Source organism: Helicoverpa zea, chromosome 31 (genome assembly GCF_022581195.2).
Source record: "Helicoverpa zea isolate HzStark_Cry1AcR chromosome 31, ilHelZeax1.1, whole genome shotgun sequence".
Taxonomy (NCBI): domain Eukaryota; kingdom Metazoa; phylum Arthropoda; class Insecta; order Lepidoptera; family Noctuidae; genus Helicoverpa; species Helicoverpa zea.
The window spans coordinates 10,359,821-10,386,126 of NC_061482.1; the positions used below are offsets into that span (position 1 = coordinate 10,359,821).

Sequence of the window (26,306 nt, forward strand, 5' to 3'; positions counted from 1 at the left end):
CACATTTCTGAGGTTCTTTGACAATCATATTCTACTCAATAATCAGAGATAATTGACTCAATTCAGAAATTAGTTCCGATTTTGTGAAATACTTCTAATTTTGGGTACCTACAATTGTATCTATATGTATAAATACTAATACAATAAAGAAGAAACATTTTCTTGTTTGTTTGGTTGTGCCCGAAAGGCTCCGAAACCACCCAACTAACAATTTAACGTCGTTTAAAAGTTTAATAAACGTTATCTTAATTCCATCGATCGTAATACCTAAGTCGCACTTACGTTATAATAACGTTTACTAAACGCGAAAATGGCCCCAGTTATATGACCAACATTGTCGTATAACGGACATACAAAAGTCACAAGCTGACTTCGTTAAGTCATTCAAAAGTCGTATGAACGTTATGGAATTACCACTTTCGTCGCGCAGAAGTCGCATCATAACTTTACAACGGCTTGTTTGTAGTATTGTCGTCATAAGGGCGTTTTTGAATGATTAAAACGTTTTATTTGAGTCAAGGAACAACACCTGTAAAACTTATTCATTTTTCTTGATAGTGACACGGGGTTTGTGGTTTTGTAATAAAAAATTACAAGGAAATAAAAGGTGATGAGTGTTATTTAACTTATATTTATATATCTCGCTAATAAATGTATCTGTCTCTCATGCCGTTTAGTTCGACTTGGTATTAAAGTTTTATGATACTATACCTATATGTATTTATTTCAGATTTTCATGCCCCCTCGCAATTTTGTGTTTTAATGATTATATTTTTATTAATAAAAATATTTTTATTTCTAAAAATGTAGGACATTGTTGCTTTTGTCACACACCTATCTCTTTACGACGTTTTAAAGACATAAAGTCGTATTAAGGTTATTTCAAGACCATGCAATACGCCATGACAGCTAGTTATCCAAGGATCCATTAAGGAAATCTCGATTTACTTTCCTTTTGAAAGTTCCACTACGTTTAAGTCTACTCCACATTTTTTTTGCTTCAATTTTTCGTAGTAAACTTAATCAAATATTCCGTAAATAGAGCGGCCTAGCCGTTTTTCAGTCAAAAACTGACTTAAATGCGACTACAAGTTTGATTAAAGTCAGGGCATGACATTAAACGTACATCGTGTAATATATATGTTATATTTGAGTATTAAATAAACAACCAAGTCACTTAAGAGTCTCCAATTGACCGCTGTAAAACAGGATAGTGATCGTTACATAAACGTCACTGTGAAAACGTTTATACAACTGCTACATTACATAGATGTCATATAAAGGTTTTCAAAGACCTAATTTGGTCAGTTCAAAACGTTTAATAGACTATAACGTTAGTCTGACTATTGTGTTGTCGTAAAAACGTTTTAGCTAAGACTGTAATATAACGTCGTTTAGTTTAGTCTTATTAACGTCGCTAAGACCAGCTTATTATGACATATTCGTCGCACTACTAATAAGTTAAATTAAAGACGTCTACAGGACCTAGTAGTCATCTCACTATCATTATAAGACTGCTATCCAACTTTATGTCGTATAAGTTAAACCTTATATGACGTTTTTGTTTGTTGGGCACTGAATCGATTAAAAAAGAACTGTTGAAAATCAAGTTGAAAAGTTCTTGCCAAATAACATAGGCTATATTTTATCCCGGTACTGGCAGAAGCACCTAGGGGACGCGGGTGAAACCGCGGGAAGGCGGCTAGTACAATATGTACGTAATACCTATAACTAAGTAGGTATCAATATACCAGCTTCTGTCAGCGGTTTCACCCGCATCCCGTAAGAACCACGGCACGAACCCGGATAAAAAGCCTATAGCCTTCCTCGATAAATGGGCTATCTAACACTGAAAGAATTTTTCAAATGGGTCCAGTAGCTCTTGAGATTAGCGCGTTCAAACAAACAAACAAACTCTTCAGCTTTATAATATTAGTATAGATTTTCTTCTGAGTTCGATCGTAAAATAACACCGGCCCCTATGAGTCAAAATATAGCTTAGTTGACGGTAATAATTATTAACATTATCATTTTGCATCCCCAATTCTGTGAAACGTGCAAATAAACATGATCAGCTAGCACGGATGCATAAAAAGTTCCATTGTTTGAGTAGGGGAGTACTGATCAAAGCGTTATATAAAATGAAGCCGTGCCCGAAGACTAATATTTGAATAATAGAGGAACCACGGTGGCCATTCAGACGGTTCACGCTTGCAACGTCTTAGCCTGAAACCAGGGACAGACGAGCGGAATCGATGACAAACTTCAACTAGGTATATATATACTATTTAGTATCAGATACAAAAGTAATTTTAAATGTTTAAATACCGAACTACTTACAAGTATTTAATCAGCTCCGTTTTCTTTCTGTATCTTCATATGCTTGCGTTCCTTTGTCTATTTCGTACAATATCAAAACGTGTAAACATTTACCAAATATTATATAACTGAAGTACTGATATACAAACGCAATGCCTGTAGATAAGGACCGATATCACAGGGCTTGCATTTAGACGCACATTTAATCATATTACGCTGAGTAGGAACTAATTGCTGTGGAATCGCACAACTCCTTTGAGCGCAATGTTATTCGAATTCCGGATTATAATTAATTAAATCGTCTATTAGTACTTAGTACACCGTCTTTATGGTTTATAGGCGTATAGGTACCTTATATGTATATAAAACCACTGTAAACTTTGACTGGGGCTCTGAAACTCTGAACTCACCAATTTTCATGACGATGATTTGTAATCTCATTTTAAATAACTGTTTCAACTACTCACTCGTTCGCTCGTTCATTAATGACATTTTAAGAAAACGTATTAATCACTAAGTAATACACTAGACAGTTTAATATTTAAGTTAAATCCAGATCCACAGTTAACACAAATCGCTAGCTTGCTCACAGAGTGCCAACCTGCACCATTCTAAAAGCCCGTCCATGAAATTACAGCCACTAACGCCTCCCCCACTTATAACAGAACTTTTATGGAATCGTAAATTGTTTAGAAGTGGGTTGTGTTAGCTGTCTGAAGCGTCTCCCGGCGCTAGGACACCTAAATTTTGTGGAAACTTCCTTCATTGTGGCGACAGTGTGCAGAAACTGTTACGTGTGATGTACGGGCCGGGCACGCCGCGCGCCGGCCCGGATGAGCAAAACGAATCATTCCCCGACCACTATCTTGCACACCATAGTTTCCATTGACAGAATCAGATTGTTTTATTTTACATATTAGGCGACTATAATTTGCAAATGGGTCAGTGCTTGCCTATTTGAATTCAGTCATTTCCCTTAACGAGATTATCAGCTCTGGTAGTAACAAAAAAACCTTCGTCACTGTCGTAATGAGTTAAACAAACAAAAAACAAAACGTTGCGGAACGTGAAAAAATCCAATGATAATCATTTTACTGGGTGAAGTGACAGCTGATGTTCGGGGAGCTTGAGACGACCTAATAAGTCTTGAGACAGACAGCCCTGCACCGACACTCGCTACATTATTATAAAATTTGATGAATAAATATTCACAACATTTTTAAATTAGGTCACACCTACATTTCACGCAATTGTGTACCGGGCCTTATATAGACAATCGGATTGATTGTACTTGGTGAACAAATGAACGTGTTTAATTGCTCTGAAATCTAAGGAAAAAAAATCGTAAGCTCCAAGAACAATTGCTAAAATAATCTGAGTTTAATATTCCAGTCGACTTTATTTATAAGAACAAAATATTGCCTATTTTATTAACCTATTTCTAATCAGAAGAGAGAATGTAAGGAGAAGTAGGTACTAAAATTTGACACTCCGATTCACCACATAATATAATTTCATCATCAAACATGTAATTTTTGATTCAGCCCTCGAAATCAAGTCTTATCTCAGTTACTTTAGGCTCGGTGAGTAAATAGAATACTTACCTTGTGACGTATAAAGTGGAACAACAAAAACATCAGCTCTTTGCACCTGATGCCTTTGCTTTGAGATCTGAGTGGGAGACGCGCGACTCTGCAATACCATCGCATCGATATTCACTCTTCATAGTCTTACCAAAAAGGTTGGTTAGTGAAAATTGTTCTACTTATAACAATTAATAACTTAATTTAAGTATTAAATATAATCTGTGGATCCTTACTCTTTATTCCTCTTTACGATATCGTCGTAACCATAGCGTAGCACGCGCGTAGCTGTTTAGCTGGCAACAACCCCAATGTAGGCGACTACGAAACGCCGTAGCTTCGACACAAAAAGCGTAGTAAACGCGTAGCATCCTAACGCACCCTAATGAAATCATGCAGTGATCGACGTGAATCAGGTTCCTGCATAAAACATTGTCAGTTTGTCATATAACTTAATTATAAGCTGAGGTTTTGAGCGTTAGATTTTGCGTTATAGAGTAATAAACATTGGTTTGTTCCCACTAGTTCTACTATTGGCAGTAGAACTAATGGGACATAACTTTGTTCTACTAGACAGAAGAAATACAGTCGACGGCCGATAGTTGTGATACATGCATTCTTGCAAACTTTACCATTTATAATTTAAGCAGAATGAGCCCTGTTCCATAATGTGATTATGCTCTCTGGGGGAAACGGTGGCATAATCCGAGGTACCTAAAAAAAAAATAAAAAAAAAATACTGCAAATGTTCGCCATCGTATCGTGTAAACAAATAGTGTTAATTATGTAGTTTATATAATTGTATGTATTAGTTTATAAGTATTGGTATGTAGGTATATGTGTAATTGTTTTCTCTATGGGCCCTAGTGACCTAAATAAAGGTGTTAATAAATAGACGGAATATATATTTTTTGCAAGAGATATTTTAATATCTGTTCTGAGCATATTTAATCCCAATTAATGGTATTAATTAGAGGTATCTAAGTAGCACAAACACAAGTGAGGAAGCACGTGTATTATACAAAGGTGCATCTGGTTTCCCGCACACCATGCAACCGTCTACGGAGTCTGAAATCCGATTTGGGTATTAACATGGTATGAATATCGGTATTTTGAATTGTCGGGAACTTGCGAAGGGAATAGGAGTATACAATCGTAAGACACCGCGTAAAACAAATGTCTTGCAGATACCAGATACCACAGATTACTGAATAGTTACTACTCGTATGTATTTACTAAGTGTACATTTGAATAGAAGACGGATTGAAATGGAAGTCTTTCAAATTGACGGTGCAACTATTTACATACCTATATACATAGAAACTATATAAACATTATTGCCAGTTTTCATTGTAATCTTATAACTCAAGAACAGTGTCACCTATACAAACTAAGAGTTTAGGTTTAGTTTGGACTATTTAGTCAAGAGTAGAATAGAATAGTTAAAGTAATATAATGAACCTTTATTTACATAGATATTTACAATACATATTTAGACAGCGATGACAGCGATGGGGACGAATTTTTTGACGCTTTTTAGTTGTTTGTTTTACTAGGATAGTTTTTGATTTTTATTGTAAATATGTATTGTAAATATCTATGTAAATAAAGGTTCATAGAATAGTTAGGTATATACATAATTATCTAATGTTTTACGTTACTCCAAAATAATTAGCCATTATAATTTAGTCCTAGATCGAGTGTAACGTTAACAATTCGTATACAAACATGTTTTGCAGCATCCATGTCACTCGTCCAGAGATAGCGTGGCCGAGCCTAGCATACCTGTGGCCGACACGTGGCGATTTGCATTTATTACGCCACATTATGCACGTGGCGAGATCGGTGGACACGGCCCCTGAATAAAGTATTGCAGCCCAGACGGGAGATAAACCCTGTAGGCTTCTAGAATACTATAGGTAAGTAAGCCTATTAGGCTTGTTTTTAAGTACCTTCTGCTATGAGTTTAAGATATTGGACACTATATCCAAATATGAATTAGGAGTTTGATTTTGAAATGTAACGCAGGTTTTTTTTCGTGTCGGTATTCAATTAAAAATTTTTTAAAGAAGTGGTTGATGAAATTCTATATTAAAATGATTTAAGTTGAATAGAATAGAATAGAATAAGGTCTATAATAATTGCTTAGAATTGAAAATAAATAGTTGAAAAGTTTCTTTGTTTGCTTGAACTAAGTATTTGCTTGCAGGAACTAACATCGGATTTGAAAAAATGTTTCAGTGTTTGATAGACAATTTATCGGGGAATTACTCGAATTACTTATAGGCTTCTAGGCTACTTTTTTCCCTGTTTAAGGTTTCCCCAGGATGCGGGTGAATCCTCTGGCAAAAGTAAGTTAACAATATCACTCACAATTTGCACTTGCTGCTTATACATATTTGAAGTCTTCTCATAACAGAATTCTTATTTACCTATCGGAGCTTCCACCTAGTCTCCCCGTCTTCCAACGTTATAAAAGAAGCCCTTATCCATACATGTTAGGTACGCTACTCACCGCTAGATGGCACATTTTAAAAAAATATGACTTGTACCGTACGTTCTTAATTATAGCAACTTATTTTACTCCAAAATGTACATAGTTTGTTATTTTCTTCTAGCAACCAATTCACCACAAAATAGCCTTGAATTCTCTGTGATAAATTTATACCTACATCGATACAGCAACATAAGAACATGAAATCCGTGTCTGTTCTCAATAATAATGACCATTTATTTAGAACCAGGAAGGTATACCTATTTGATGGAGAAGAAAAAAGTGCGCCATAGCGATAGAACTAAGTAGCAGCGGCACTGCAGTAGAAAAGTAAATAAAAAGGCACATGAGCTTATATTATGTGTCTCTCGGCATAATTATACCTATGTTAGGAAGTTCTTGCATGTTGTACAGCGGCTCTAATGCAGACGTTGTTCACCCTAATAAGCATCTGTTTACTCCACAGGGGAACTCACGACAACACACTTGTTATAACTAAATTATGTGAACAACAGTAAGTACTGAACCTTAACTCACAGACTAGACATTTTTGACTAGCTTTACCGCAGTAATAACTGCGAAATTGTGCAGTTTGTTGCTTTTTGAAAATTCTACAGCTTGTAGGTACGGTTGAGATAGGTAATGAGATATTTAGGTACCAATCTAAAAGGGTAAGTAATAGGTACTGTAGAAGTTGAATATACTTAAAGAGTTTTTATTTAATACCAGCTTCCGCTCGCGGCTTCGCCCGCGTGGTGTTTTCATAAAAAGTAGCCTACCTATATTGGTAGGATTTAATGTAGGTCGGAGTACCGTTTCAATAGTGTTCTTTTACTTACAAGCTTGGGATTTTTTACTCTATACGTCACTTCTGCTAGCAATTTCGTGCAATAAGGATTTTATGCTAAGGATTTTTCATTCTAAGTTTGTATGTACTTTCTAGGTATATCTTAGACACCATTGACTGTGTTTCAGATGGCACGTTAAACTGTAGGTCCCGGCTGTCATTGAACATCCTTGGCAGTCGTTACGGGTAGTCAGAAGCCAGTAAGTCTGATGCCAGTCTAACCAAGGGGTATCGGGTTGCCCGGGTAACTGGGTTGAGGAGGTCAGATAGGCAGTCGCTTCTTGTAAAGCACTGGTACTCAGCTGAATCCGGTTAGACTGGAATCCTACCCCAACATGATTGGGAAAAAAGGCTCGGAGGATGATGATGCTAAGGATTTTTCATTCGAGCAGAAGATAGTTTCCGGGTCCAACACTACATATAATGTACATTTTTAAAACTAGGCCTGCAAATAATATTTCAGTACAAGGTATTCGGTAAGAAGAAAAGTTATGAAGCGTATTTATTAAATGGATCAAATAGTACCAGGGCCGCAGGATAAAGTGATGTTCTATCATTTGGCCCAAAATATGAGATGTGGCGGGCTTTTGCACTCCACGTTCTGTTCAGATTTTTACGTTGTTTTATCAAACAGGGCTTCGAACAGGCCACGAGTATCGCGCAGACGGGTAGACGCCGACATACGTATCTCTGCAAACAAGAATACGAATAACTACTAGCTGCATAAGTATCTCTATAAATACCTACAAATAAACATTTAAGCAAGTATAGGTAAGTATACTTCGGCCGTTCAGAGAATGCGTTCCTGACACCTATCAGTTAGTCACGACTAGTGATGGGCACAACATAACACTGAGTTCGTTACCGTTCCTTCAAAATGAACCGCCGCATTATTTTAAGATTATTTTCGTTTTAAATTGGCGGAATCATTTGTTTTATATTTTAGTTATTTAAGTGGAAACCAAAAAAAGGTAATATTCATATAATAAAATTGTTTTATTTATTCTTTGTTACAAGTACATTGAATTGAATGTGCGAACAGAATATTAATCAGACTCCGATTTGCTTGAGGAGGTGGTGTCTTCATCATCATCTTCGCCTACATGTATAATTATATTATTATCAATAACAGAATCAATCCTGATATCTCGGTCTAACAAAAGCCGGGTAATCAAATAAAAACAGATCGAAAACACTTGAAAAACGTGGTCTATGCGCACGAAACGACAACGGACGACTGTTTTAGCGTCACAAAATGGCGGCCCATAACGCCATTTGGGGTTACCATTTTTAATCTAAGTATAAAAATGCGGTTTGGTCATAGTTTTATTTTTATATTTCATAAAAGTTATAATTAAGTCTTATAGTCCATTATTTTCCAATTCTTAAAAAGAAAATCAAAACGTATTATTTTATATTATAACTGTATAAGAACAGATTACGATACTTGCCTGTTATTTTTAGCACAGCACTACAAAATATAAACCGCTGACATAACCTTGTAATAGCGCAGTATAGATTTAGAAAAATATTGTTTACCAAGTTATTTGACACTCAGTTTGGCACAAAATTATAACATTCATTGATTATTGATATAATAATGTTGTTTTAATGCTCCTCAATTGTTAAAACGGTAAACAACCAGCAAAAATATTTTTATCGTAACTGCAACGCCATTGCAAAGTTACGTCGTCAGTTCAATCGCGACGTGTCAGGAACGCATTCTCTGAATGGCCGAACTTATAGATATCTTAATGGTGTACCAGAAACTTTTCATGTAAAAACTATATTAGGTACATGAAAAATTTCCTACTAACACAACATAGTATATTATATGATAATTCGATAGTATAGGTGACTATAGTCATAAAAAATGAACAGATTTTCATTTAGCTTTCGCTAATAATTAAAGGTGCCAAAGATGTCAGTTTTTTAGTAGCATGACACCTAGTTTCCAATAAGTAGGTACTTATCTAAAATGTATCGGTGTGAATTCATCTATACTAATATTATAAAGAGAAAAACTTTGTTTGTTTGTTTGTTTGGTTGTAATGGATAAACTCAAAAACTACTGGACCGATTTTAAATATTCTTTCACTATTAGAAAGCTATATTATCTGCGAGTAACATAGGCTATATTTTATCCCGGTGCGGGCAGTAGCTCCCACCGGACGCGGGTGAAACCGCGCGAAAACGGCTAGTAATCTAATAAGAGCAAGCAGTAACAGCTATCCGCCATCTTTTATTTTATAGCCCTCAATGGTTTTATGAAACACTACCGCTCCTATTGGACTCGTACGACTTATATCGGAGTCTGGCAAGGCAACTTCAATCACTTTGCCCAGTTGCCCATCCCGTCGGAGCGGTGTAACAAAATGCTCACGTGACCAGGATTGGGATCCCTTCGAGGAATACTTCACTACAACGTATTCATACTTATAACTTACGTTCCAGTTACCTTTCCTTACCTATAAGTTACATAATGTGAAGGTTAGTAGTCATTACGCTATAGATAGGTCAGGCCCGCCGCTAGCTAGACCGGACCCCCCCGCCCATTCATATCCGTCTTACTTGTCCAACCGAAAAAAATATGTGCAAAGTCAACGCACAAAACAGACTACATATGTAAGAAAGCGCGAGCGAAGCGAGCGCGAAAATTTTTTAGTCTAAGGATATGATGCTATGATAAGGCTATGATGGATCGTTCACTGTTCGTGCTGTGAGACTGGAATTCCCTTCCACACTAGATACGCGAAAGCCCATCGTTGGGTGTATTCAAGAGACGAGTAAAGGAATACTATTTATCGACATGAATGATATATATATTGATATATACATATATGATTCGTATGTATATATATAATATATATTTTTATATGTATTATGTTTATGTATTGTGTAGTTTTACTACATATAAATGTTTAGTATATTGTTATTTTATATATATATTTTTTTGTTTGGTTATTTATGTTTGTTGTGCACTTTTTTTTGAATCTACCCTACCACTATCGAATCTCTCTATGGCTTTAAGGTTGGCTGTAAGAGAACCCAATTCTGGGTTAAGCTCGCCATTGTACATAAACTGTCTGTATTCTTTTTATGTAATTATTGTTAAGTGTGCAATAAAGAATAAGAAAACCACTGTAAATTAACAAAGCAAAGTCAAAAAGTAAGATATGCACAGAAATGAAGTGCAAATGTATATGAAGCCACGAGCGAAGCGAGCGCGATTTTTTCCTTAGAGTTTTCATGAAGTAAACGTTTTATAAAAAACCAAAGTGAACAAAAAGCCATAACGGACGTGCGCGAAAAATCATTTTTCGGAATTGAATGCGTCAACAATTAAACAAACATAAAATGTGATACTTGACATGGAACCGCGAGCGCAGCGAGCGCCAATTTTTTTGGGGATGCAAAGGGTGAAACAGTCTAAATTAATAGGAGACGACCAAAGCTAGGGCGGCTTTTTCTGAAATTTTATTGCTAATCTACTCATCTATTTTTAGTAAAAATATTTTTATTACGTAATTATGGTTTAATTTTGCCGCCCCCTAAATAGCATTTGCCCCACGCGACGCTACTGGTTGATCTTAAATCGTTTTTAATAATTTTTAATTTTGAAAATGATCTTTCAACAGATGTATAACTGAAACCGGCAGTGTAAGTAATATTCTTAGCGCTATTGCTGTGTTCGGAAATATTGAAGTCAAATTATGGGTAAAAAGATATTGTATTTTTTAAATATTACGTGATAAGTCGCTCGATTTGCCGCCCGCGTGCGGTGCACGCCTTGCACGCCCGCTTACGGCGGGCCTGGATAAGATACCTAGGGTGGATTGGAAGCCATTGAACCACCAAAAGTATGAAGATCTCTAGCGCCCTCGTTGTTACAGTCTAATAAAATATTTAAAAAATATTTAATTTACGAATAACCCACAAATAAGTAGGTAACATACATAGGCTTGCAAGATCATTCAATAATGTAAGTACATATAGGTAGTTATGAATAGTAAAGAGCCTTTTACTAGACACATAAATAAGTAAACACACTGTTTAAAACTTCATATATTTTATGTGGATTAAAATAAATTACAGCAACAATTTAACAAATTTAATTAGGTAATTCAACATTTGCCTATTTTATTCACAATCGCAACCAGTTCACTTAAGTCTAGTCAACTTCTAAAGAAGTCAGAATAAATGCATTTTGATCTTTGGCGAAAGAGCCAACAAACATTGTCTAAGCCATTGTCACTCCTCCTTTACCAATATCCTGTCCCTTGAGATCGTAGAACGACAAGAAGAAGCTGAAACAATACACATTTACATGTTAAACACTGCTCGCCACTGGTCATCGCCTGATTTGCGTCTCGTTTACGTCGAGCATTCGTCATGTGACGAGTAATAATCACCGTCTGCACTCATTAACTGCCAAGTACGATGGAATGAAACGAGACTTGAATGGTATGTGGGTATGTGATTGACATTACCTAAGACACAGAGTTCGCTCATCCATACGATTGTCAATCCTTTTGCACGAAGTAGGTACCTATTGCACAATCATAGTCAATCCTTACCCAATTAACCCGAAGGTGAGTTTATTTATTGCTTGAAGTGCGCCAAGTGCGGGTGAGTCTCTGAATAACATGCAGGCGTTCCTAGTTTGAGACTAATTGTTGAACTACATGTAACATTGTTTAGGATATCTAACTTTGAAATTTTTGAAGTAGAAAATACGCAAGATAGATTTGTATCGTTTGTCATAATAATTATACTTACTGATTTGGTGGTATTCCAAGTTCTTTCTCGATGAAAGCAGTGACTTCTCTGGTGATAACTTTGTTCTCCTCAACTCCTAGATTGCCGATAGACTCGAGGGTGGCTACGGCGCTAGGAACCGATGTCTCTCCAGCGAAGGAAATGTGGCAGTCACCTGACACCACGCATAGGAATTTCTGGAACATAGCAATAAATATATGATCGTTGTAGGAGTCAATTGTGTGCAGTATGTACCGATTGATATACCTCTTAATAATCTGTTGTGAGCTGTGAAATATTTGGCAAATGAGAGAATGATGAAATGTTTCTTGTTTGTTCTTCTTTGGATTATTTCTTGCATGCGTATAGGTGCCTATCTGACGAGATTGTAATGTGCAAGTGCAGGCGTAGAACGCCTTCAAGAAAGTGAATAGCAACCAAGTGCCCAGTATTGCAATTACTTAGCATGAGTATTGTAGGCAGGCGCTGGTCGAATTTAATACAAAAATGAATCGTCATCGATCACTCGGCCTTGGCACATCATCCGTGTCACAGAATGTAACGTATATTTGTTATTTGGGGACTTTAATTAGCACCAGTATGTGGTCCAAAGATATAATCTGGGAGATAGGTATACAATACATGATCACTGATGGCCCATGCATGAAGGGTCGTTTACGAGGGGCGCTAGGAATTAAGATTTGGATTACGAAGTTAAGTGGAGAATAAAAATATACGAAGTCTAAGTGTTTTGAATGCTATCTTTTTATAGTTTGTACGCGTTCGAGATAAAAATAATAAAGCCATGTATTGCATTTTTCAAACAATTATTCCGATAGATGCTTCCTACTATCGTACTATCGCTAGCAATGCAACAAGATCAAAATCTTGTGTGATATCTGACAGTTTAGACTCTGTTCCATAATAACAGATTAACCTCGTAACCGCAGCCGAAAATCGATCTCAGTGGCGTGCACTTGGAGAGGCCTATGTCCAGCAGTGGACTGCTATAGGCTGATGATGAATGAATGAATGAATGAACCTCGTAACCTATAGAGGTACATACATTATAGGTATGCAGTATTTATTTAACTTAGAATTCATCCTCAAAAATATTTTTAAATGGCCATTTTATCGAATGATAACATTCATGAATATAATTTAAATTCATTACGCTACGCACAAAATTCAAATGTAAAATAGGTACCTACGACACAACACATACGATAATATTTAATATAACGATATTTACATGAAATAAAAAACAAATTCGCTTTCGTTCACAACCTTATCACTGTGTTTACAATTCATTCAGTTTCGTAATACTTATTTATTTGACATCGCAACAGGCATTATACCGAGGTATTAACTAACAATAAGCTATATAAAAATATAATAATACTTACATCCTCTGGTTTTCTGACAACTTTAGATAGCAAGGGCAGAATTTTGCTGACGAAATCCTTCGGTACTTGGCTGATAGGAATATTTGTTAAGATCTTTAAGCAAGGCATGTTTGTGCGTGCTGTCTGTTCGTATGTCCCGACGCTACTGACACTAGTGGCTCAGTGATACGAGTGACCAGTTTTATCAATGTGATTTCAAGGGCACTCGCTTATCAGTGTAACGCCAATTGCTTTTAGGGATGCGCTCGATATATTTTTGATGAATGTTGTCCGTCATTTGTTGTTATTTATGTTTCATGCTTGGGAACATAATTCAGTTTATACCGCCAACTTTTGTTATTTTCTTTGGCATTATTAAAATATTTTCATACAAATCTTCATATTTTTTCACTAATCTCTTTTTCTAGGGTGATTTATGTTATTTGACAAGAACAACAATGATTCGCAACTCAGGCATAGTTAGCTGCCACTAGTGACGTGTTAACACCTCGTCATCAAATAATATTTATTACGGTCCATGGGAAATCTGTATTTTTCTTAGGAACATCAATAAGTGTGTGTAAGCTTTGCGTTTCAAATTGGTATTATCTGTCCGGCTGTCTGTCACGTTAAAGTTAAAGATAAATTGTTACGTGAGATTACTCGTAGTTCAGTAGGGTACCCTCTACTTGTAACACAGGCGTGTTGCGACTGTCAGTTGTTACAACTGTTGACCCCTCTGCAACAGCAATCATATTTTATAGGAGTTAGCGTGGTGGCCTAGTGGGTATAGCCAACGTCTCGAGTATGAGTGCGCGGGTTCGATCCTCTTCATCGCTGCCCACCGGGAGTGTACCCAAGAGGCTGGCAGCATTGCCACGTTGCATGGCAATGTTTAATTTTTGTCCAAAATAAAAACCAGCCTATGGATCACTTGAAGTGTCAGCAAATCGCTTTGCCAGATCTTTATAAAGGAGTCTAGCGGTCGCCCGCGACTTTGCCCGCGTTCAATCATATTCCAACGACATTCGATTGGTTTGCGATTGGTCTGCTATTTTGGTGATTTTGGTCTATACGGTAGTTTGCTCTACAATCATATTGCAATAGTTAATCATTTGCAGACAAAATGATTCATTATTGAATGACAGAAAAGGATAAAAACGTTTATTTCAAAGAAAAAATAGCGGAATGCCACATACGTTTCAAATATAATCGAGTCGGGATTGGATCGCAGTCGAACGTGAATCGTATGATGCTTAAGTAAAATTAGGAGAATCGTGCCCCTGCTCCTGACCTCTCTCCGGTCGAGTCGGATTGCCGTCCCATCGGGCTATGAGAGTGAAGGAATAGTAAGTGCACCCGGTGTCTGCGCAAATGCTTGTGTAATATAATAATTTGTCCTGCGCAGTTGGCTAATCTCCTTACATGAGAACAGCCGCCGCCGCCGCGCCGTAGCCGATAATCGGCTAGGAGGACATCATCAAGCAAGGGAAACTGCTCCACAGCATTTATGTATACCTACTACACTTCTATATTTATATTACTATATCTATATTATGCTTAATTATCTACTACATTTATTTTTACACGCAACACAAAAGTGTAGGTACTCAGCGGCCGGTGACGAACTAAACATTGGCCGATTGTATAAACACCACAGGCCACGCTACGCCACGATTCCTTTGATGTGTGCCCAAAATACCGACAACTCTCGGGGAGCCCGCCAATATATACCAATACCCCCTGTGCACACTGGTGATGGCGTGTAGTGGCCACGCATGGGCCAACTTTAGGCAAGTAAATGGAGCCAGCGTTTCTGACTGTTACCCAGTACACTTCGTTAAATTCCCGTCAGACGAATTCTGACATTAGGGCCCGTTAGTTGATACTGTTACAGCCTTTTTATCGCCCCATTGCTGGGCACAGGCCTCCTCTCACTTGGAGAAGGATTGAGCATTAAATTAATCACCACGCTTGCTCAATGCGGGTTGGTGATTTCAGACTTTATGGTCCAGGTTTCCTCAAGATGTTTTCCTTCACCTTTTTGTCAGCCATTGGTATACTTAGAAAGTACATACTAACTTAGAAAAATTGCATTGGTACTTGCCTGAGCTGGAATTGAACCCACACCCTCAAAATCGAGAGTTGATAAGAAAAAGAAAAAGCATCTTTATATATAAAGGTTTTACAGAGCAGTAGACATGCGTGTATGATGAATCGCATTTTATATTCTTAAGTGATTATTACATCATTGAATATGATGAAGCGTTTCATGAAAACACGTGTCCACTCCCGATAATATGTTACCTCTAGTTTCGAATCCGTCATATCATCGTCATGAATGTCAACAAAGTTGTAGTGTGGCATAATACTATTTATTATCTTCTACTTGTATCTTATATGCCTTCTCGAGATATCGTGATAGATGTCCTAGACAGGCAGATCTAGATGTACCGGAGATCCACGAGTGTAATGTTTTCTGATGGTATTTAACCGACTCCAAAAGCTAGAATACGAATTGTTTGTATTTTGAAAGACTTGTAAGAAAAAACAGATTACTGAGAAACACTATTTATAGGTTGTAGTGCGATATAATTTTTACATGAAGCTGTTAGATGTATGTCCGAAATAAATTGTATTTATATTTTTCGTAATAAAAACTATCCCGCGTCCTTTCTCAAGTTCCAAACTATGTCTGTACCAAAGGACATTGTTCCGGCTCCATACATGTTCTGCCTAAGAACTGTTCGAATGGAAAGTGACTTCTATAAACTCTTAAAATTATATGGAATCCTATGAAATAAGTTTTCACGAACGGACACTTCAGGAAACTAAAATAATTACGAAAAAAGTTAATATTTTGAGGTTATAAATAAAAAATAACCAAGCTTGCGTGAAATATCAGAGTAGTATTATCAAACTACACTATACAAAAAATCAACAATACTATGTACAGCTCTATATGTTCTCTTCTAGATCTAGGAAAGACTACTCTACTAGATACTAGGAAAAGAGATAGTAAATAGTCAAGTTTAAGATAATTCTTTGACAATGATCATTTTATAAAGTTGCATTTTCTGTCTGTCCCTTTGAATGCTTTAGATCTTTAAAACTACGCAATGGATTTGGGTGCGATTTTTTTTAATAGATAGAGTAGGTCAAGAGGAAGGTTTACACCAAGGTTTTACATTGCCACCGTGCGAAGACGGGGCGTGTGACTAGTTTTCATAAATGCTTAGAATTTTTATGAAAAACAACTACCTAAACGCTTTTGCTTTCAACGTTACGTTTCTTAATATATAGTGAATCCACTTTGGATTTGTGATAAAACGCATAAGTTTCCAAAATGGAAGAGTTCCATTCACCACAATTCATAAAATATCGATATTATTACGATGGAGAATTATTTATTTAAATGATTGTTACTACTTTTATATTAGACAGTTACCTAGCTATCTACATGCCATAAGGCGGGAATCGAACCCGCGGTCTATTACCAAGAAGGCACAGACCATACTAAAAATGTCATTACCACACAAAATAATTTAACAGTTAAAGTAAGGTTTACCAATAACAATGAAAGAGGTTTTCGAGGATGTGCAATAAAAACAATATTTATATTCAATTAAAGGTTTTTAATCATCAATATTTCTCAATAATATATCTAAGAACTGAGCTTTGGTATCTCGCCCAGCTTAAATACCAGATAATAGTCATTATGTGGGCACAACAGCCCACTGTTCTACGCCCAACGATACAATTGCAACAGTATGCCTGATGGTAGGAGCTTCTTACAAAGTACACAATTGCGTCCAACAGTGCATTGCATCTTATTATGCTCGACTGCTTCAGACCAACACGTCGTACATATAAGGTCATGAGCTTCAACCTGTAATAATAAATACAAAAAATCATTAGTAAATATCAAGTAACTTGCAATTGTGGCAATTGATTTGAAAACCGAGAAATTGTGTGCTTATGAAAACATAAGTAGGTAGTAACATTCTTATCAAAATTAGAAAAACACTTTCGTAGACCACTTACCATACGGGGAACAGTCCATTGTTGTATGCAACGAAGTATATCTTCGTTTTCTAATACCAAAGAACCTCCAGCAGATCCACAATTTATACAATATACTATATTCTGCATCCATTGTTGTAATTATAATATAACTAAATTCGATCACAGACAGAGCAATATCCGAAAATGCTAGTAAAATCCAGTTCTTTACACAAAGCCGAGTCTACCAAGTACGCAATCTAATCGGAGTCCGTAATCAAGCCAAAGTTGTTAGAATAAAACCATGAAACGCATAGAAAATCACAAAAGAAACGATAGTCGCAAAGCAATCAAACCAATCAAACTGACTTCTAGCAAACTGACTGAAGTACACCAGTGTTGCCAATTACGAAAACTATAATCCTACTCGAATGCCAAGCTAGAAATTCGCGATTCGCTCAAAACCATCTTAAAACATTATACAGAATACTAGCTTTTTTCTAGCTAGTCAGTTTAGGTATTTAAATGAATAAAGTGTTACCAACTAATTTTAATAACCGACTTCGGAAAGTAGGTATTACCGAATCGTATTTACCGAAATCCCGAAAACTTCCGAAACTAGCAGCACTGGCTGACGGAAACATTTTATAAGGCATCAATAATTGTGACCCTACTTTTTATTTGGAATTTATTTATTTGAAGTGTCCGTGGAATACTAAAATATGTTTCAAACAATATAAAAATAAATAAAAATTATAGTATAATTTATATTCACATCGGTTCTTAGGCCAAAATTGAACAATGTCCTTTCACACAAACAGACAGGGTTATTTCGCATTTATAATATTAATTTGGATCTGTTTAGTATCCGTGTAGTTGGATTAGATATATCTCAGTGTAGCTGAAGATTATAAATTATGTCATTCTCGTACGAATAATAACCTCGATAAATACGATAGAGTATCAGCGAGATAAGATGATGTTTACATGAATTTCAATCGTTGTGTAATACTTGAATCATGACAATGCTATAGTAATCAATTTGGGATGATATGTAGGTATTCGTATGAGTAAAAAACCTCAATTATTGAATTAAAACACACAAAACATAGTAACAATAAAAGCTTTTTGGGAAATAAATTAAAAGAAAAAATGATGACGATAAGAACTACTTATTTTGAAACCAATAACACATACCTATAAACTTCACCTAAATATTTTCAAATAATATTGCTACTGCTATTATTCCACCACCCTGAGATAACCCTTAACAGAGAACGCCTAAGGCGTTAAGTCCGCCGTTGTACATTGTGTAAGAAGTGTAAATAAATATAAACTTAAAATGTAGGAACCACCTGATTCTCTGTTGCTCGTGTGTAGCTTTCTATCAGACGCACATTAGTAAACGAATGTTGGTGGAAAAAGTAGTCAGCGTTAATGAAAAGAGCCTGCTTAAGCAGTTACCCATAAATGTGGAAGCTTGTAATTAGCAATTAGTACTACATACTTTATTATTTAATTGTGTTAATAGTCTGAAAGCTTTCTGTAGATTTTTTTAAGTAGGTAAATAACTTGGTATTTGCCAACTAAATAAAAAACATGTACAACCCGATTGCACAAATTAGCTTGACATTGATATAATTGTTATAGCGTATAATAGGCATTATCAAGAGCAGTGCGTATTTTCCACATGACTGCCAAATGCTGGATTAACAATGCAAGCCTATAAAATGCGAGTTCATCAATACCCAATGCACAGTCGTGTCCCTGCGCGATTGCTGACATCGACTTTTTTTTTAAAGTATTATTTAAAATACCAACTGGCTGGTTAAAACGCGGTTTTACAAACTTGTGAACCTATAAACCTTCTTGGTATTAACACAATAATGGATAACATCGCCTTCGTAGTGGATGAGAACTTGCCAGTGATAAGTGATGTGAAATTGGAACATGACGCGAGTTGTGTCGTGAGAGCGGTGTACAGGAGCGGCCGCTGGGTCGACCCGCCATCGTGTTCCTGCAGCGAATATTGTGGCACCGTTGTACCTGTCTATGGATAGTTAGTACTACTTATAACATGAATCATACAAAACTCTAGAAAATGATCATCAGCCATTGATGGCAACTGGGCTACCAGCAGTGGGTAGGTAAGTAGGAGAGTTGTGACAGATAATGTGATTTATAAACTTAAAGTTGCATGGGTACTTGCCTGATCTGGGATCGAACACGCACTCTCATACTTGAGAGGTTGGTCCTTTACCCACTAGGCCACCACGACTTTTTCCCAATTAAAATAGACATCGTTTTTTTTTATGAATTCCCAAAAGCTTAAAATTTTAACAGCGATAAGTCCCTGTTACTGTTACTGTTACAGCCTTTTTATCGTCCCACTGCTGGGCACAGGCCTCCACCACGCTTGCTCAATGCGGGTTGGTGATTTCAGACTTTATGGTCCAGGCTTCCTCGAGATATTTTCCTTCACCTTTTTATCAGCCATTGGTGTCATTGGTGTCCAACATATACTTAGAAAGTACATACAAACTTAGAAAAGTTGCATTGGTACTTGCTTGACCTGGAATCGAACCCACACCCTCATACTCGAGAGGTTGGTTCTTTACCCACTGTAATAGGCCACCATGACTTTTTTAAGTCCCTACCGATCTCAAAAGATATTGTAAAGTTTTTTTTACAAAAATGTGAGATAATCGCGGACAAACATGAATGTTACAGCCATGGTGATTAAATAGATATTATACATAATGACTGGACATTATATATAATACCCAAATTGACTAGACAATGTGATAAATTAATCACTATATCGGGATATTATTCATCATAGCTGGTCAAAGTTAGCCAAAGTAATAAATATGGTATAACTGTTACAGCCAAAGTGATTAAATATATATTATACGTAATGACTGGTCATTGTATATAATAACCAAATTGACTAGACAGTGTGATAGATTAATCACTTTATCTGGATCTAATTCATAATAGCTGGTCAAAGTTAGCCAAAATAATAAATATGGTATAATCGTCTGACTACTGACTAATTCTTAGAAACGGCTCAAGTTATTATCGACTCTTTTTATGATAAATCATCAAATGATTCCTCCCACTGTGGGAGAGCAGCGTGAGGAACTCAGAGAGCGTGAGCGTGAGCGTGCAGCGTGAGGTCAGACTGTTAGTGGCTTAAACCCACGCGTTGAAAAACGCGCGCCGCCGAGACGGGTCCGTGTCTCCCATGAGACGGAAGGCTGATAAGGCACCCGAACTCATCGCACAGGCCCACGTCTACGGTGGCTGGGAGTCGTCTCTCGACCACACAGAAGGAGACGATGGCATCCCAGTACCTCTCGCCCCGGACTTTGTTTTGAACCAGGGCCGGACGCGAGAGGTCGCCGCTGCCGACTGCCTCGACGAGGACACGGGCGGTGCCCTTCCCGGGCAGGGCACACTCCGGGCCGTCCGTACAGTGGCCCGAGCCACACTTCAGACTTTTCGACTTTTCGCTACTATTGTGGGGTGCACTGTGCTAACTAGCCTTTTTCGAATTATATTCAGGTCAGCTACCAGGCACTTTAGCTAGTTAACATGAAATAATAATCTTTACCCACTTGTTTTATTACATTATCTAAGTCTGTGGAGATATTATATAAAATTGCTAGTTAATGTGATTAATTTTGTGCCAATTATCACTTCATCCACATTGAGTAGATATTATAAATAATAGCTAGAGAATACATATAATATCCAGATCTATTCCTTTGGCTGTAACAAACATACATACTGATCCACAAAATCTAGTGGTTCATTTTCGATTTGTTGTTGATGTTAAGTTTGGCCTTTTTACCCACGACGGAACGGAGCAGGTATATGCGTTTAGGGTGAGAGATGTGCGTTTGTGTATTTGTGAGTTTGTGTGTTTGTGTGTTTGTGTTTGTGTGTAAAAACATAAAATAATAAAAAAACATAAAATGTATCTTCTAATAAGCAATAAATAAATAATTGAAATCCTTAGAAATAGAAATAGAAATCGTTTATTTGCAGAATTCTCAACATGTTCCTTCTCAACATGTAAAATTTTATTCATTCTAAACTGCATTAAGCAAGGGATACTTCTTCACAGCATTTATAGTTTTATAAGGCCTTTAAAACAAGACCTTTTCAAAAATTAGTGTATGTTCGGTGTTCGTTGCAAACCATAGGCATTCGACATTCAGAGCTTAGACTAAGTCAACTGTGGTAACGAAACCATACCGCGATGTAGAAAACGTTAGTGATTGTACAACGCCATCTAGAGGACTGTTTAAAACAATAATTCGTAGAGATGATAGGTCGTAAATAGAATTAAGTTGCTATTGTTGGCGAGTTTCTGTCTTGTAAGATGGCTGATGATATTATTCAGAAATAATCTTTCTTATACCACCCTTGATAGGATTTTGTGTGTGTGGAGTTGCAAAAAATATACAAGTTACGGTAACTTAGTTACCTACCTCACAAATCAGTCGATTAAAAATCGGCCCTTAATTGAGCAAAATTATTCTAAGTACATATATATGGATAAATTCTTATTAAGTATTCATTTAATTTTTAGACGTCACAGAGCCATCTATCACGTTTCAAAGTAATTTACATTACTGTTTCCAAATCTGAATACAGATGGCGACTGTTAGGTATACGGTACTCGTTTTAGAACCATAGTTTTTGGGATACTCACAGGGTATTTATTTTTTAGATAGAATTCGATAGGGTGCGCTACGATTTGATATATCGGTATAACCAAAGAGTAAAGTAATATATAGGGAAAAGAGAGCCCTCTTGCGTGATAATCATGCAAACCTATTTGTCAATGCGCCATCTCTCTCTAAATTGGCCCCGAACTACCTACATAGCTATAGCTATAAAAATATATATGCATCATATTCATAACATTTTCTATTAGGGTAAATAGCACCATGTAACTATAACATTGGTTATCGTTATAGTTACATTATGCTACTTACCCTAATAGAAAATGTCATCGTTAATATAGTAAAAGGTCGAAGGAAAACAAATAATTATTATGTATTATTACTTTTTATACGCGTGTCCGCAGAATGCAAAAACCGCCATATTGATATTTTGTTATGATCGATGATCGGTTTTGTTAAGTTACTTGGAATACTGACACCAGGCCTTTTTAGTTTAAATTGATATTTGTGCTTTTTCAAACCGTATTTAATTTATTCGCCTATTTTATCTTTTTTTTAAGTGTCTAATATTTTCCTCATACTTTTCTCTAATTAATATTGCATAAATAATTTTATATTGACAAACAAAAACGATTATAGTGTAGTGCCATCTGTTGGTAATTTAAAGTATCTTTTAGATAGTAAATAGTTTCCGGGCCAAATAAAAGGTGGCGACTCTTCATTCACTTAGCTGTCAAAATGTACGGAGTGTCTCCCCCCTGGGTATAACAAATCGGTAATTTAATTAACTCAAACAAAATCAGTTTTATTTTTAAACAAATTATAATTCCGTTGCGTACATTTTTCATTCTCATGAAGAATTTTCGAGTATTTTTGTTTTCTTTCAACTTAAAAGACCGGGAGCCAAAGAAGCTGTGTAGAAAATATTAACAATTAAAAAAGTTGAAGTATTATTTTTGGATCGTTTGATTTGTATTTTGTTTTGTTCTTGATACCAATTTAAAATTTAAAAATAGAATCAGTTTAACAATTTGTTTAATTGTTGGATATTTTAGGAAGGTAATTTAAAGATTATATAGGTACCTACATATTGGCCAGCCACTTAACATCCTTTTTGATAAGAATCCATATTTTTTAAATATCTCTTCAACTATTTCGGCGAAAAAAGATAAAATTTCCTTGTAATCTGTTAGAACTATTGTAATTTCCCGGGCTGTAAATTGAATAATTGACGTACTTACCACACGCATGCGCCTCCACTTCGGCACGAAGTGAGCTACGTCTGGTAGTTTTGCGTAGCTACTCGTGTGAGGAGTAGGAGGTTCCAGCCCGACCTGCTAACTATCTATTCAGTTGTCGGCATTTTGCTACAGCGGTGCTCAGTGTGACCGAGTGCGCGGCTTAGCTGTTTGACGGCCTCTAATCGGGAACCCAAAAATCATCAGTAAAACGAAGCTCTATTTTGAAAAGGTAAGTTATTTCAGGAGTGTATACTTATTGTAATAGTTTTTCGTCCGCGCACAACCTACTTTTTGCAACTCAGCTGTTCACGTAACTGGCAATAAACTTCACAGCGAACTATTTATTTAGTTTTGAAATTACTAAAATGTGTTTCTTTTTCTGGAATGTTAATCATTAAATGCTTTTTTAAACTTACATAATTATTTTTTTCTTGATGTTAAGTTGACATGCATCATCTCCGAGGCTTGCTGAATGGTGGTTCTTACATTAGACTGGCCCCCAAAAAAAAACAGAAAACAGTTAAAAGACTGGGAGGGACAGCTAAGAAGAAACTAGTGCTTTATTTTGATGAATGCTGTATTTTTGATAAAACTGTGGTGTTAATGGAGTGAGTACTCAACTCTTAGCGTGTGCCTCAAGACGCTTCTCACTTGGTCTCATTGTATTGGTATTGCATGTTAGTCAGCATGTGCTGTGCATGTGCCTTAGCCTTAGTTTGGCATTTTTGTTTAGACAACTCCTAACTGACATAATTTATTGTGTCCTACCCATCATGTAGGTAATTAGATTCACATCGTGTAATAAATACCTGTTGAAGTTACAATCAGAGGTCAGAATTAGGCAGAGTTATTAAATGTACTTGCATCAAAGATCGTCTGAGATAGACAAATAAAACAAAGATAATGAATATCAATTTTTTATTAGTTTACATTAATTGACAAAACAAATTTTAATTATTGATAGTCTTCAGCAAATTCTTATATGCATATTACTCCTTTTTTATAAGTATGAGCAAATACTTTTGCATTCATTTATTTAAAAAATCACAGGATTTATTCTGCTCCTTAAAATTAATCTCAGGATTTGAGGCATATCCACTTTATTCTTTCGCTGTATGAATTCAGTGTAAGTACATGAATAACTCTACCTAATTCCGACCTCTGCTTATAATAGAATCTGTACTTTATTATAGGTTTCTTAATTAGTTTATATTTAGCAGTAGCCAATAGCTTACATAAGAATTTGTTTATATTTGTCGCAGTCATCTGGTTGAAGCTGTTATTTGATTGAAAACTTATGCATTAATTGAATGACAATATTTATAGAATCACTAGGCTGAACATTTCTCGAACAAGCATTACTCAACATCCTGCTAGTTAGTGGATTATAACATACCCCTTTGAACAGAGTGGACATAAAATCAAATTTAGTTTTTTTTTCCCACTGTGGCACTACAAGTCACTAAAACAAATTGTGTGTTGATAGTGTTTTGATTTTTTTTTTAAATTTACTATATTACTATATTCCTCTTCCTCTTGATAAAGAGTATACCTCTTTATTAATAAGAACGTCAATGTAACGTCAAACAAAAAAAGGAAGCATTTTTGTTTGTTTGTTTGTACCCCAAAGGCTCCGAAACTACTTAGGTGATTTGAAAAATTCTTTCACTGTTGGAAACCTGCACTCTTCCCAAGTAAAATAGGCTATATTTTACCCCAGTCCGGGCAGTAGTTAAACCGCGGGAAAACGGCTCTAGTTCGTAATAAATAATAGAAAAATTTTAATCTAAACTGGCATCCAAACATTATGATGTCGAATACTTATATCCCATTCAACGACTTGACAAAATGACGTTCAGCCAAGTTCAACAAGCGCAGGGCGCGAACCTTTTTTAAATTTATGCATTCAACTACATAGATGTGTCAGTCTATGAGGGCGCAAGGCCTTCAATCAAACAGCTGCTTCGACCAGATGACTGAGACATACATAATATATATTTTAATAATATAAATCATAACCATGATAAGTCAGGCACATACCTAGAAACGCGGATTTATTACGTAATTAATTATGTATCTATTATAGTAAAACTAAATCATCCGTCACCATTATGATAAAAAAAAACACATTTCCCACTCATTATTTAAAAGCGAACTGCCCTCTCAATTTGTAGATCTGGGAACTTTCTTATTATAATACCTTCTGGCCTAGTTTTACACGTATTTTTATCAGGTACATAGTCCTTGTACCTACATGACCCGCAGTTGCGGGTATTGCAGGCCGGCGGTAATTGTCTGCCAATTGACCAGTTCCGTAGCCGGTTTTATCAGATCTTCACAAAATTTGAGGACATCTGTCTTAATTTTATGGTATGAAGGTACATATTGCGCAATAAAATTTAATATTTTAAAAATTAAAAGAAAGGCCCTGAAGTGAAAATTGATTCTTTAGAAGTCATAAAGGAAACTGCTTGGAGTAACTGTTTTTCGTCATCGTGTCTGACGGCCTTGGTTGTAGCGTGCGAGTGGGTCGGCCGTGGACTCAGTCGGTCATTATCTGGGACCTTCCTGTTACACTTGTCACCGCTGATTTTTACTGTATTGAAATGCTAAGATCTGAATCTGAACTAAAAATTTTTATTCGTCATTTAAACAGACGCGTTAGCGAAATAATTGGTTAATCAGTGCCAGTTTTAACGATTCTGCTAACATTAATAATATAATTAAACATGAAGCAAATCGTGTTGACTTGTCATTTAAACTTAAATTCATTATGAAAGATTGGACTAAACTTTATGCTATCGAATTGCCATATGGGAGTTTAAATAACATGCTAAGCAGAGCAACACATACCTACATATCAAAAGCGACGCTAAACGCTGTAAACCGTCTGTCCACTTTGTCTGCAAACTAGGTAATACGTATCTGTAGAAACACGAAAAGTACGTACGATGTAAGTCAACGATTAAAATTTTAACAA

The 26,306-nt window shown here is 36.1% G+C and overlaps 2 protein-coding genes across 4 annotated transcripts in view; one reads left to right on the forward strand and one right to left on the reverse strand.

Annotated features, from left to right (window-relative positions):
• Positions 1 to 11,293: 11,293 nt before the first annotated feature.
• On the reverse strand, positions 11,294 to 13,580 carry LOC124645432 (macrophage migration inhibitory factor homolog). The gene is made up of 3 exons (XM_047185233.1): positions 13,408 to 13,580; positions 12,023 to 12,198; positions 11,294 to 11,550 (listed from the first exon to the last, which is right to left on the reverse strand). The coding sequence occupies exons 1-3, from the start codon at positions 13,513 to 13,515 to the stop codon at positions 11,484 to 11,486; spliced, it is 351 nt and encodes a 116-aa protein (XP_047041189.1). The 5' UTR covers positions 13,516 to 13,580; the 3' UTR covers positions 11,294 to 11,483.
• A 9,491-nt stretch (positions 13,581 to 23,071) lies between these two features.
• LOC124645399 (protein NDRG3) overlaps positions 23,072 to 26,306 on the forward strand; it is a 75,163-nt gene continuing 71,928 nt past the window's right edge. Inside the window, exons 1-2 of one of the 3 annotated variants that reach the window (XM_047185203.1) lie at positions 23,072 to 23,144; positions 23,459 to 23,555. Coding sequence is in view for 1 of the 3 variants with exons in the window: in XM_047185205.1 (XP_047041161.1) it covers positions 23,774 to 23,934 (161 nt within the window). In the remaining 2 variants the exon portion in view is untranslated. Of the gene's footprint in view, positions 23,145 to 23,374; positions 23,556 to 23,768; positions 23,935 to 26,306 lie in introns of those variants that run through there. The other 2 variants (XM_047185205.1, XM_047185204.1) reach the window with 2 other exon arrangements.

Excerpts from the sequence above, each read along its gene's own strand:
- LOC124645432 (XM_047185233.1), bottom strand. The coding sequence starts at position 13,515 with ATGCCTTGCTTAAAGATCTTAACAAATATTCCTATCAGCCAAGTACCG. Across the intron at positions 12,199-13,407 it reads TTGTCAGAAAACCAGAGGAT|AAATTCCTATGCGTGGTGTC; the intron begins GTAAGTATTATT and ends GCTATGTTCCAG. Across the intron at positions 11,551-12,022 it reads CTTGGAATACCACCAAATCA|CTTCTTCTTGTCGTTCTACG; the intron begins GTAAGTATAATT and ends GTATTGTTTCAG.